This window comes from Pseudophryne corroboree, chromosome 10, assembly GCF_028390025.1.
Source record: "Pseudophryne corroboree isolate aPseCor3 chromosome 10, aPseCor3.hap2, whole genome shotgun sequence".
NCBI lineage: Eukaryota > Metazoa > Chordata > Amphibia > Anura > Myobatrachidae > Pseudophryne > Pseudophryne corroboree.
The window spans coordinates 4,822,782-4,836,365 of NC_086453.1; the positions used below are offsets into that span (position 1 = coordinate 4,822,782).

Below are 13,584 nucleotides of genomic sequence, written 5' to 3' on the forward strand. Positions count from 1 at the left end.
AAGGTGGTATGGATGTGCTGCAGTATCAGTAGTAAAGAGTAGTGGACACGTGGACTGTGCCCAGTGGAGGTGGTATGGATGTGCTGCGGTATCAGTTGTAGAGAGTAGTGGATACGTGGACTGTGCCCAGTGGAGGTGGTATGAATGTGCTGCGGTATCAGTAGTGGAGAGTAGTAGATACGTGGACTGTGCCCAGTGGAGGTGGTATGGATGTATTGCAGTAACAGTAGTGGATATGTGGACTCTCTGCACAGTGGAGGTGGTATGGATGTGCTGAGGTATCAGTAATATATACATGGGCTGTGCCCAGTGGAGGTGGTATGGATGTGCTGCAGTATCAGTAGTAGAAAGTAGTGGATACGTGGACTGTGCCCAGAGGAGGTGGTATGGATGTGCTGCTGTATCAGTTGTAGAGAGTAGTGTATACGTGGTCTGTGCCCAGTGGAGGTGGTATGGATGTGCTGCGGTATCAGTTGTAGAGAGTAGTGGATACGTGGACTGTGCCCAGTGGAGGTGGTATGGATGTGCTGCGGTATCAGTAGTAGAGAGTAGTGGATACGTGGGCTGTTGCCAGTGGAGGTGGTATGGATGTGCTGCGGTATCAGTTGTAGAGACTGGACTGTGCCCAGTGGAGGTCGTATGGATGAGCTGCGGTATCAGTAGTAGAGGGTAGTGCATACATGGACTGTGCCCAGTGGAGGTGGTATGGATGTGCTGTGGAATCAGTAGTAGAGGGTAGTGGATACGTGGATTGTTTACCCAGTGGTGGTGGTATGGATGTGCTGCGGTATCAGTAGTAGAGAGTAGTGAATACGAGGACTGTGCCCAGTGGAGGTCGTATGGATGAGCTGCGGTATCAGTAATAGAGAGTAGTGGATACGTGGACTGTGCCCAGTGGAGGTGGTATGGATGTGCTGCGTTATCAGTAGTAGAGGGTAGTGGATACGTGGACTGTGCCCAGTGGAGGTGGTATGGATGTTCTGCGGTATCAGTAGTAGAGAGTAGTGGATACGTGGAATGTGCCCAGTGGAGGTGGTATGGATGTGCTGCGGTATCAGTAGTGGAGAGTAGTAGATACGTGGACTGTGCCCAGTGGAGGTGGTATGGATGTATTGCAGTAACAGTAGTGGATATGTGGACTCTCTGCACAGTGGAGGTGGTATGGATGTGCTGAGGTATCAGTAATATATACATGGGCTGTGCCCAGTGGAGGTGGTATGGATGTGCTGCGGTATCAGTAGTAGAAAGTAGTGGATACGTGGACTGTGCCCAGTGGAGGTGGTATGAATGTACTGCTGTATCAGTTGTAGAGAGTAGTGGATACGTGGACTGTGCCCAGTGAAGGTGGTATGGATGTGCTGCAGTATCAGTAGTAAAGAGTAGTGGACACGTGGACTGTGCCCAGTGGAGGTGGTATGGATGTGCTGCGGTATCAGTTGTAGAGAGTAGTGGATACGTGGACTGTGCCCAGTGGAGGTGGTATGAATGTGCTGCGGTATCAGTAGTGGAGAGTAGTAGATACGTGGACTGTGCCCAGTGGAGGTGGTATGGATGTATTGCAGTAACAGTAGTGGATATGTGGACTCTCTGCACAGTGGAGGTGGTATGGATGTGCTGAGGTATCAGTAATATATACATGGGCTGTGCCCAGTGGAGGTGGTATGGATGTGCTGCAGTATCAGTAGTAGAAAGTAGTGGATACGTGGACTGTGCCCAGAGGAGGTGGTATGGATGTGCTGCTGTATCAGTTGTAGAGAGTAGTGTATACGTGGTCTGTGCCCAGTGGAGGTGGTATGGATGTGCTGCGGTATCAGTTGTAGAGAGTAGTGGATACGTGGGCTGTTGCCAGTGGAGGTGGTATGGATGTGCTGCGGTATCAGTTGTAGAGAGTAGTGGATACGTGGACTGTGCCCAGTGGAGGTCATATGGATGAGCTGCGGTATCAGTAGTAGAGGGTAGTGCATACATGGACTGTGCCCAGTGGAGGTGGTATGGATGTGCTGTGGAATCAGTAGTAGAGGGTAGTGGATACGTGGATTGTTTACCCAGTGGTGGTGGTATGGATGTGCTGCGGTATCAGTAGTAGAGAGTAGTGAATACGTGGACTGTGCCCAGTGGAGGTCGTATGGATGTGCTGCGGTATCAGTAGTAGAGAGTAGTGGATACGTGGACTGTGCCCAGTGGAGGTGGTATGGATGTGCTGCGTTATCAGTAGTAGAGGGTAGTGGATACGTGGACTGTGCCCAGTGGAGGTGGTATGGATGTTCTGCGGTATCAGTAGTAGAGAGTAGTGGATACGTGGAATGTGCCCAGTGGAGGTGGTATGGATGTGCTGCGGTATCAGTAGTGGATACGTGTACTGTGCCCAGTGGAGGTGGTATGGATGTGCTGCGGTATCAGTAGTGGAGAGTAGTAGATACGTGGACTGTGCCCAGTGGAGGTTTTATGGATGTATTGCAGTAACAGTAGTGGATATGTGGACTCTCTGCACAGTGGAGGTGGTATGGATGTGCTGAGGTATCAGTAATATATACATGGGCTGTGCCCAGTGGAGGTGGTATGGATGTGCTGCGGTATCAGTAGTAGAAAGTAGTGGATACGTGGACTGTGCCCAGTGGAGGTGGTATGAATGTACTGCTGTATCAGTTGTAGAGAGTAGTGGATACGTGGACTGTGCCCAGTGAAGGTGGTATGGATGTGCTGCAGTATCAGTAGTAAAGAGTAGTGGACACGTGGACTGTGCCCAGTGGAGGTGGTATGGATGTGCTGCGGTATCAGTTGTAGAGAGTAGTGGATACGTGGACTGTGCCCAGTGGAGGTGGTATGAATGTGCTGCGGTATCAGTAGTGGAGAGTAGTAGATACGTGGCCTGTGCCCAGTGGAGGTGGTATGGATGTATTGCAGTAACAGTAGTGGATATGTGGACTCTCTGCACAGTGGAGGTGGTATGGATGTGCTGAGGTATCAGTAATATATACATGGGCTGTGCCCAGTGGAGGTGGTATGGATGTGCTGCAGTATCAGTAGTAGAAAGTAGTGGATACGTGGACTGTGCCCAGAGGAGGTGGTATGGATGTGCTGCTGTATCAGTTGTAGAGAGTAGTGTATACGTGGTCTGTGCCCAGTGGAGGTGGTATGGATGTGCTGCGGTATCAGTTGTAGAGAGTAGTGGATACGTGGACTGTGCCCAGTGGAGGTGGTATGGATGTGCTGCGGTATCAGTTGTAGAGAGTAGTGGATACGTGGGCTGTTGCCAGTGGAGGTGGTATGGATGTGCTGCGGTATCAGTTGTAGAGAGTAGTGGATACGTGGACTGTGCCCAGTGGAGGTCGTATGGATGAGCTGCGGTATCAGTAGTAGAGGGTAGTGCATACATGGACTGTGCCCAGTGGAGGTGGTATGGATGTGCTGTGGTATCAGTAGTAGAGGGTAGTGGATACGTGGATTGTTTACCCAGTGGAGGTGGTATGGATGTGCTGCGGTATCAGTAGTAGAGAGTAGTGAATACGTGGACTGTGCCCAGTGGAGGTGGTATGGATGTGCTGCGGTATCAGTTGTAGAGAGTAGTGGATACGTGGACTGTACCCAGTGGAGGTGGTATGGATGTGCTGCGGTATCAGTTGTAGAGGGTAGTGGATACATGGGCTGTTACCAGTGGAGGTGGTATGGATGTGCTGCGGTATCAATATTAGAGGGTAGTGGATACGTGGACTGTGCCCAGTGGAGGTGGTATGGATGTGCTGCGGTATCAGTAGTAGAAAGTAGTGGATACGTGGACTGTGCCCAGTGGAGGTGGTATGGATGTGCTGCGGTATCAGTAGTAGAGGTTAGTGGATACGTGGACTGTGCCCAGTGGAGGTGGTATGGATGTGCTGCGGTATCAGTTGTATTGAGTAGTGGATACGTGGACTTGCACAGTGGAGGTGGTATGGATGCGCTGCGGTATCAGTTGTAGAGAGTAGTGGATACATGGGCTGTTGCCAGTGGAGGTGGTATGGATGTGCTGCGGTATCAGTAGTAGAGAGTAGTGGATACGTGGGCTGTTGCCAATGGAGGTGGTATGGATGTGCTGCGGTATCAGTAGTAGAGTAGTGGATACGTGGACTGTGCCCAGTGGAGGTGGTATGGATGTGCTGCGGTATCAGTAGTAGAGGGTAGTGGATACGTGGACTGTGACCAGCGGAGGTGGTATGGATGTGCTGCGGTATCAGTAGTAGAGAGTAGTGGATACGTGGACTGTGCCCAGTGGAGGTGGTATGGATGTGCTGCGGTATCAGTAGTGGAGAGTAGTGGATACGTGGACTGTGCCCAGTGGAGGTGGTATGGATGTGCTGCGGTATCAGTAGTAGAAAGTAGTGGATACGTGGACTGTGCCCAGTGGAGGTGGTATGGATGTGCCCAGGTATCAGTAGTAGAGGGTAGTGGATACGTGTATTGTGCCCAGTGGAGGGGGTATGGATGTGCTGCGGTATCAGTAGTAAAGAGTAGTGGATACGTGGTCTGTGCCCAGTGGAGGTGGAATGGATGTGCTGCGGTATCAGTAGTAGAGAGTAGTGGATACGTGGACTGTGCCCAGTGGAGGTGGTATGGATGTGCTGCGGTATCAGTAGTAGAGAGTAGTGGATACGTGGACTTGCACAGTGGAGGTGGTATGGATGCGCTGCGGTATCAGTTGTAGAGTGTAGTGGATACGTGGACTGTTCCCAGTGGAGGTGGTATGGATGTGCTGCAGTATCAGTTGTAGAGAGTAGTGGATACGTGGACTGTGCTCAGTGGAGGTGGTATGGATGTGCTGCAGTATCAGTTGTAGAGAGTAGTGGATACGTGGGCTGTTGCCAATGGAGGTGGTATGGATGTGCTGCGGTATCAGTAGTAGAGTAGTGGATACGTGGACTGTGCCCAGTGGAGGTGGTATGGATGTGCTGCGGTATCAGTAGTAGAGGGTAGTGGATACGTGGACTGTGACCAGCGGAGGTGGTATGGATGTGCTGCGGTATCAGTAGTAGAGAGTAGTGGATACGTGGACTGTGCCCAGTGGAGCTGGTATGGATGTGCTGCGGTATCAGTAGTGGAGAGTAGTGAATACGTGGACTGTGCCCAGTGGAGGTGGTATGGATGTGCTGCGGTATCAGTAGTGGATACATGGACTGTGCCCAGTGGAGGTGGTATGGATGTGCTGCGGTATCACTAGTAGAAAGTAGTGGATACGTGGACTGTGCCCAGTGGAGGTGGTATGGATGTGCTGTGGTATCAGTAGTAGAGGGTAGTGGATACGTGTACTGTGCCCAGTGGAGGGGGTATGGATGTGCTGCGGTATCAGTAGTAAAGAGTAGTGGATACATGGTCTGTGCCCAGTGGAGGTGGAATGGATGTGCTGCGGTGTCAGTAGTAGAGAGTAGTGGATACGTGGACTGTGCCCAGTGGAGGTGGTATGGATGTGCTGCAGTATCAGTAGTAGAGAGTAGTGGATACGTGGACTTGCACAGTGGAGGTGGTATGGATGCGCTGCGGTATCAGTTGTAGAGAGTAGTGGATACGTGGACTGTTGCCAGTGGAGGTGGTATGGATGTGCTGCGGCATCAGTAGTAGAGAGTAGTGCATACGTGGACTGTGCCCAGTGGAGGTGGTATGGATGTGCTGCGGTATCAGTAATAGAGGGTAGTGGATACGTGGACTGTGCCCAGTGGAGGTGGTATGGATGTGCTGCGGTATCAGTAGTAGAGGGTAGTGGATACGTGGACTGTGACCAGTGGAGGTGGTATGGATGTGCTGCGGTATCAGTAGTGGAGAGTAGTGGATACGTAGACTGTGCCCAGTGGAGGTGGTATGGATGTGCTGTGGTATCAGTAGTGGAGAGTAGTAGATACGTGGACTGTGCCCAGTGATGGGTGGTATGGATGTATTGCAGTAATAGTAGTGGATATGTGGACTCTCTGCCCAGTCGAGGTGGTATGGATGTGCTGCGGTATCAGTAATAGATACATGGGCTGTGCCCAGTCTAGGTGGTATGGATGTGCTGCGGTTTCAGTAGTAGAGAGTAGTGGATACGCGGACTGTGCCCAGTGGAGGTGGAATGGATCTGCTGCGGTATCAGTTGTAGAGAGTAGTGGATACGTGGACTGTCCCCAGTGGAGGTGGTATGGATGTGCTGTGGTATCAGTAGTAGAGGGTAGTGGATACGTGGACTGTGCCCAGTGGAGGTGGTATGGATGTGCTGTGGTATCAGTAGTAGAGGGTAGTGGATACGTGGATTGTTTACCCATTGGAGGTGGTATGGATGTGCTGCGGTATCAGTTGTAGAGAGTAGTGGATACGTGGACTGTACCCAGTGGAGATGGTATGGATGTGCTGCGGTATCAGTAATAGAGAGTAGTGGATACATGGGCTGTTACCAGTGGAGGTGGTATGGATGTGCTGCGGTATCAGTTGTAGAGAGTAGTGGATACGTGGACTGTGCCCAGTGGAGATGGTATGGATGTGCTGCGGTATCAGTTATAGAGAGTAGTGGATACATGGACTGTGCCCAGTGGAGGTGGTATGGATGTGCTGCGGTATCAGTTGTAGAGAGTAGTGGATACATGGGCTGTTACCAGTGGAGGTGGTATGGATGTGCTGCGGTATCAGTAGTAGAGAGTAGTGGATACGTGGACTGTACCTAGTGGAGATGGTATGGATGTGCTGTGGTATCAGTTATAGAGAGTAGTGGATACATGGACTGTGCCCAGTGGAGGTGGTATGGATGTGCTGCGGTATCAGTAGTAGAGAGTAGTGGATACGTGGACTGTGCCTAGTGGAGATGGTATGGATGTGCTGTGGTATCAGTTATAGAGACTAGTGGATACATGGGCTGTTACCAGTGGAGGTGGTATGGATGTGCTGCGGTATCAATAGTAGAGAGTAGTGGATACGTGGACTGTGCCTAGTGGAGGTGGTATGGATGTGCTGTGGTATCAATAGTAGAGAGTAGTGGATATGTGGACTGTGCCCAGTGGAGGTGGTATGGATGTACTGCGGTATCAGTAGTAGAGAGTAGTGGATACGTGGACTGTGCCCAGTGGAGGTGGTATGGATGTGCTGCGGTATCAGTAGTAGAGGGTAGTGGATACGTGGACTGTGCCCAGTGGAGGTGGTATGGATGTGCTGCGGTATCAGTAGTAGAGGGTAGTGGATACGTGGACTGTGCCAAGTTGAGGTGGTATGGATGTGCTGCGGTATCAGTAGTAGAGAGTAGTGGATACGTGGACTGTGCCCAGTGAAAGTGGTATGGATGTGCTGCGGTATCAGTAGTAGAGGGTAGTGGATACGTGGACTGTGCCCAGTGGAGGTGGTATGGATGTGCTGCGGTATCAGTAGTAGAGGGTAGTGGATACGTGGACTGTGCCCAGTGGAGGTGGTATGGATGTGCTGCGGTATCAGTAGTAGAGGGTAGTGGATACGTGGACTCTGCCCAGTGGAGGTGGTATGGATGTGCTGTGGTATCAGTAGTAGAGGGTAGTGGATACGTGGACTGTGCCCAGTGGAGGTGGTATGGATGTGCTGCGGTATCAGTAGTAGAGGGTAGTGGATACGTGGACTGTGCCCAGTAGAGGTGGTATGGATGTGCTGCGGTATCAGTAGTAGAGAGTAGTGGATACGTGGACTGTGCCCAGTGAAAGCGGTATGGATGTGCTGCGGTATCAGTAGTAGAGGGTAGTGGATACGTGGACTGTGCCAAGTTGAGGTGGTATGGATGTGCTGCGGTATCAGTAGTAGAGAGTAGTGGATACGTGGACTGTGCCCAGTGAAAGTGGTATGGATGTGCTGCGGTATCAGTAGTAGAGGGTAGTGGATACGTGGACTGTGCCCAGTGGAGGTGGTATGGATGTGCTGCGGTATCAGTAGTAGAGGGTAGTGGATACGTGGACTGTGCCCAGTGGAGGTGGTATGGATGTGCTGCGGTATCAGTAGTAGAGGGTAGTGGATACGTGGACTCTGCCCAGTGGAGGTGGTATGGATGTGCTGTGGTATCAGTAGTAGAGGGTAGTGGATACGTGGACTGTGCCCAGTGGAGGTGGTATGGATGTGCTGCGGTATCAGTAGTAGAGGGTAGTGGATACGTGGACTGTGCCCAGTAGAGGTGGTATGGATGTGCTGCGGTATCAGTAGTAGAGAGTAGTGGATACGTGGACTGTGCCCAGTGAAAGCGGTATGGATGTGCTGCGGTATCAGTAGTAGAGGGTAGTGGATACGTGGACTGTGCCCAGTGGAGGTGGTATGGATGTGCTGCGGTATCAGTAGTAAAGGGTAGTGGATACGTGGACTGTGCCCAGTGAAAGTGGTATGGATGTGCTGCGGTATCAGTAGTAGAGGGTAGTGGATATGTTGGCTATGCCTAGTAGAGGTGGTATGGATGTGCTGCGGTATCAGTAGTAGAGTAGTGGATGCGTGGATTGGTTACCCAGCGGAGGTGGTATTGATGAATTGCAGTATAACGCATTTGCCACGAGCCATGGACCAACCTCTACAAGGAGTAACACGTCAGCAGATGGTTTGGAACATTCCAAACTTTATTTATTTGTACCTGAACAATCCAGGGTATTGTGTCATCTATTTACTTTATATACAATCTATATACAGCAAATAACTATTCACACTGAGTGATGAGAGAGGACATTGTCCCTGGGCATCAGCCCCCCAGCCGATGATGCTGAGTTCTACACGTGCGATGATAACGCTTCCAACATTCACATGAACAGGGCGCAGGATCCCAGCGATGACCAGTACTGCGCTGAGGTGTATGTGCGGTGGTAATAACGCTTCCAACATTCACATGAACAGGGTGCAGGACCCCAGCGATGACCAGAACTGCTCTGAGGTGTTTGTGCGGTGGTAATAACGCCTCCAACGTTCACATGAACAGGGTGCAGGACCCCAGCGATGACCAGAACTGCTCTGAGGTGTTTGTGCGGTGGTAATAACGCCTCCAACGTTCGCAGGAACAGGGCGCAGAACCCCAACGATGACCAGAACTGCGCTCAGGTGTATGTGCGGTAGTAATAACGCCTCCAATGTTCGCAGGGACAGGGCGCAGGACCCCAGCGATGATCACGAGGTGGGACCACGGGTGCTGGATCTGAAATCACTGATAAAAGGCAAAAATATCATCCTATCCTGTGTCATTCAGCCTCCTCCCCCTCACTTACACCGTGCTGCCCTCACTCACACACACAATGTTGTCGTCACTCACATGGTGCTCTCCTCATACAGACACACACACAGTGCTGTCATCCCTCACACACACCGTGCTGCCCTCACTCACACACTGCTGTCCTCACACACACCCACCATGCTGTCCTCACACGCACACACACCGTGCTGCCCTCACACACTGCTGTCCTCACACACACACACACCGTGCTGCCCTCACACACTGCTGTCCTCACTCACACACACACCGTGCTGTCCTCACACACACACACACACACACACACCATGCTATCCTCACACACACACCATGCTGTCCTCACTCACATCGTGCTCTCCTCATACACACACACACACAGTGCTGTCCTCCCTCATACACACCGTGCTGTCCTCACTCACACACTGCTGTCCTCACACACACACCGTGCTGTCCTCACACACACACACACACACACCCCCACACCATGCTGTCCTCACACACACACACACACACACACACACACACACACACACACACACACACACACACACACACACACACACCATGCTGTCCTCACTCACATCATGCTCTCCTCATACACACACACACACACACACACACACACACACAGTGCTGACCCTCCCTCACACACACCGTGCTGCCCTCACTCACACACACCATGCTGTCCTCACTCACACACACCGTGCTGTCCTCACTCATACACACCGTGCTGTCCTCACTCACACACACACCGTGCTGACCTCACACACTGCTGTCCTCACTCACACACACACCGTGCTATCCTCAAACACACACACACACACACACACACACACACCATGCTGTCCTCACACACACACCATGCTGTCCTCACACACACACCATGCTGTCCTCACTCACATCGTGCTCTCCTCATACACACACACACACAGTGCTGTACTCCCTCACACACACCGTGGTGTCCACACACACACCGTGCTGCCCTCACTCACACACTGCTGTCCTCACTCACACACACACCGTGCTGTCCACACACACACACACACACACACCATGCTGTCCTCACACACACACCATGCTGTCCTCACTCATATCGTGCTCTCCTCATACACACACACACACACACACACACACACACAGTGCTGTCCTTCCTCACACACACCGTGCTGTCCACACACACCGTGCTGCCCTCACTCAAACACTGCTGTCCTCACTCACACACACCGTGCTGTACACACACACACACACACCATGCTGTCCTCACACACACACCGTGCTGTCCTCACACATACACACACCATGCTGTCCTCACACACACACACCATGCTGTCCTCACGCACACCGTGCTGTCCTCACACACACACCGTGCTGTCCTCACACACACACACCGTGCTGTCCTCACACACACACCGTGCTGTCTTCACACACACATCGTGCTGTCTTCACACACACACCGTGCTGTCCTCACACACACACCATGCTGTCCTCACACACACACACACACACACCATGCTGTCTGGATTAAATACATAATCCTGCCAGGCGGGATGACGATTGTCAGTATCCCGAGAGCGGCACCCCACATGGCAGAATGCTGGCAGCGGGGTGAGCGGTACGAGTCCCCTTATGGGCTCACTGTGATCAGCGCGCTGTGGGCTCGGTGGAGAGCTGTGCTCGCCACAGGTTCTATTCCCACTGTATGGGTGTCGTGGACACCCATGAGTGGATATAGACCTTCTGCTCCGGTATTTCGGCTGGCGGCATTGCCGGCTGGCGGGATTCTGGAGTCGGCATACTGACCGCCGGGATTCCGACAGCCGGCAAATTGAACGGATCCATGCTGTCCTCCCTCACACACACTGTGCTGTCCTCCCTCCCTCTCACCACGTTGTCCTCTCACACAATGCTGTCCTCTCTCTCTCACACACCGCGCTGTCCTCTCTCTCTCACACCGGGCTGTCCCCCCTCACTCACACCGCGCTGTCCCCCTCACTCACACCGCGCTGTCCCCCCTCACTCACACCGCGCTGTCCCCCCTCACTCACACCGCGCTGTCCCCCCTCACACAATGCTGTCCTCTCTCTCTCTCACACCGCGCTGTCCCCCCTCACACAATGCTGTCCTCTCTCTCTCTCTCACACACCGCGCTGTCCTCTCTCTCTCACACCGGGCTGTCCCCCCTCACTCACACCGCGCTGTCCCCCTCACTCACACCGCGCTGTCCCCCCTCACTCACACCACGCTGTCCCCCCTCACTCACACCGCGCTGTCCCCCCTCACACAATGCTGTCCTCTCTCTCTCTCACACCGCGCTGTCCTCCCTCACACCGAGCTGTCCCGCCTCACTCACACCGTGCTGTCCCCCCTCACACCGCGCTGTCCCCCCTCACTCACACCGCGCTGTCCCCCCTCACACAATGTTGTCCTCTCACTTTCACACCGCGCTGTCCTCCCTCACTCACACCGCGCTGTCCACCCTCACTCACACCACGCTGTCCCTCCTCACTCACACCGCGCTGTCCCCCCTCACTCACACAGCGCTGTCCTCTCTCATTCACACAATGCTGTCCTCTCTCACTCACACCGCGCTGTCCTCCCTCACACATAGCCATTGGCGAGCATTCTGTTATCTCTAGGAGGTCACACTTTGAAGTTCCACAACGCCTCCGGAAAGAGAATGTAGGAGATGGACCATACCAAGTGGTATAAACACGCCAGGGGTGAAAAGCAGCAGAGCATCATCAACACACCTGCAAAATATAATGATGAGATAATCATGAGATGCCAACATGCTACACCAGTGGTTCACAAACTTTTTTGAATCACAGCGCCCTAGAGTATTAGAATGTTTTTCACAGCACCCCTAGGCCAAAAGTTTTACAAAGAAATAATAAATTAAGTAAATTGTGTTTTTATGTCATCCTTGGGTACAACTGTGCGGTGAAGGACAAGATTTGCTTCTCTTTGTCCACATATTTTATGATTGGAAGCCACCAGCACTGGATTTGCCTGATATATTGACCATAAATCATTTGAATTGGTCCTGGACCGCCAATACAAGGCACCTCTGCAAGTGTCCCAAGGGAGTCACGGCACACAGTTTGAGAACCACTCTGCTACACAACAAATCGCTAACATTGCCTGTAATTGTATTGTTAAACTTCAAACATGGACCTCTTTACACCACAAACATCCCCTCTATAATATCCCTCCCCCTCTATCATGTACGGACCTGGACCCATAGACCTCACATAAACCCCTCTATCATGTATAGACATATACTCATAAGCCTTAGATAGCCCCTCTATTATGTACAGACCTGGACCTGTAGACCTCACATAGCTCCTCTATCATGTACACACCTGGACACATTAACCTCACATAGCTCCTCTATCGTGTACAGCCATAGACCCATAAACACCTTATGTACAGACCTGGACCTATAGATTTCACATGGCCCATCTATTATGTACAGATCTGGACCTGTAGACCTCACCTACCACCTCTATCATGTACACACCTGGACACATTAACCTCACATAGCTCCTCTATCGTGTACAGCCATAGACTCATAAACACCTTATGTACAGACCTGGACCTATAGACCTCACATGGCCGATCTATTATGTACAGATCTGGACCTGTAGACCTCACCTACCACCTCTATCATGTACAGACCTGGACCTGTAGACCTCACATAGCTCCTATATCATATACAGACCCGGACATGTAGACCTCACATGGCCGATCTATTATGTACAGATCTGGACCTGTAGACCTCACCTACCACCTCTATCATGTACAGACCTGGACCTGTAGACCTCACATAGCTCCTCTATCATGTACAGCCATAGACCCATAAACACCTTATGTACAGACCTGGACCTATAGATTTCACATGGCCCATCTATCATGTACAGACTAGGACCTATAGACCTCACATAGCTCCTATATCAGGGGTGGCCAACCAGTCAGTGACAAAGAGCCAAAAAACCTTGTTAGGTACGTCAAAGAGCCGGCATCGAGCCGATGGCGCACATGCAAAAATGGAACGTGGCCTTGTGCCTGCTAGACCACACCCCTGGTATAAAATACATTGAAAAAGCCAGAACAACATAAAATAATTTTTTTTTAAGCCAGATCCATTGAAAAAGCCACTTTCACATAATAAACTTCAGCTCCCCCATGTGTCACTTCTGCCAACACCCTCCTGTCACTCCAGCCAGCTCCCCCATGTGTCACTCCAGCCAACACCCTCCTGTCACTCCAGCCAGCTCCCCCATGTGTCACTCCAGCCAACACCCTCCTGTCACTCCAGCCAGCTCCCCCATGTGTCACTCCAGCCAACACCCTCCTGTCACTCCAGCCAGCTCCCCCATGTGTCACTCCAGCCAACACCCTCCTGTCACTCCAGCCAGCTC

General features: G+C 51.9%; 1 protein-coding gene across 4 annotated transcripts in view; it reads right to left on the reverse strand.

The window, feature by feature from the left end:
- Nucleotides 1-8,525: 8,525 nt before the first annotated feature.
- TMEM269 (transmembrane protein 269) overlaps nucleotides 8,526-13,584 on the reverse strand; it is a 54,335-nt gene continuing 49,276 nt past the window's right edge. Inside the window, exons 8-9 of one of the 4 annotated variants that reach the window (XR_010188502.1) lie at nucleotides 11,746-11,913; nucleotides 8,526-9,121 (exon numbers count right to left, since the gene is read on the reverse strand). Coding sequence is in view for 3 of the 4 variants with exons in the window: in XM_063942045.1 (XP_063798115.1) it covers nucleotides 11,804-11,913 (110 nt within the window). In the remaining variant the exon portion in view is untranslated. Of the gene's footprint in view, nucleotides 9,122-11,539; nucleotides 11,914-13,584 lie in introns of those variants that run through there. The other 3 variants (XM_063942045.1, XM_063942046.1, XM_063942044.1) reach the window with 3 other exon arrangements.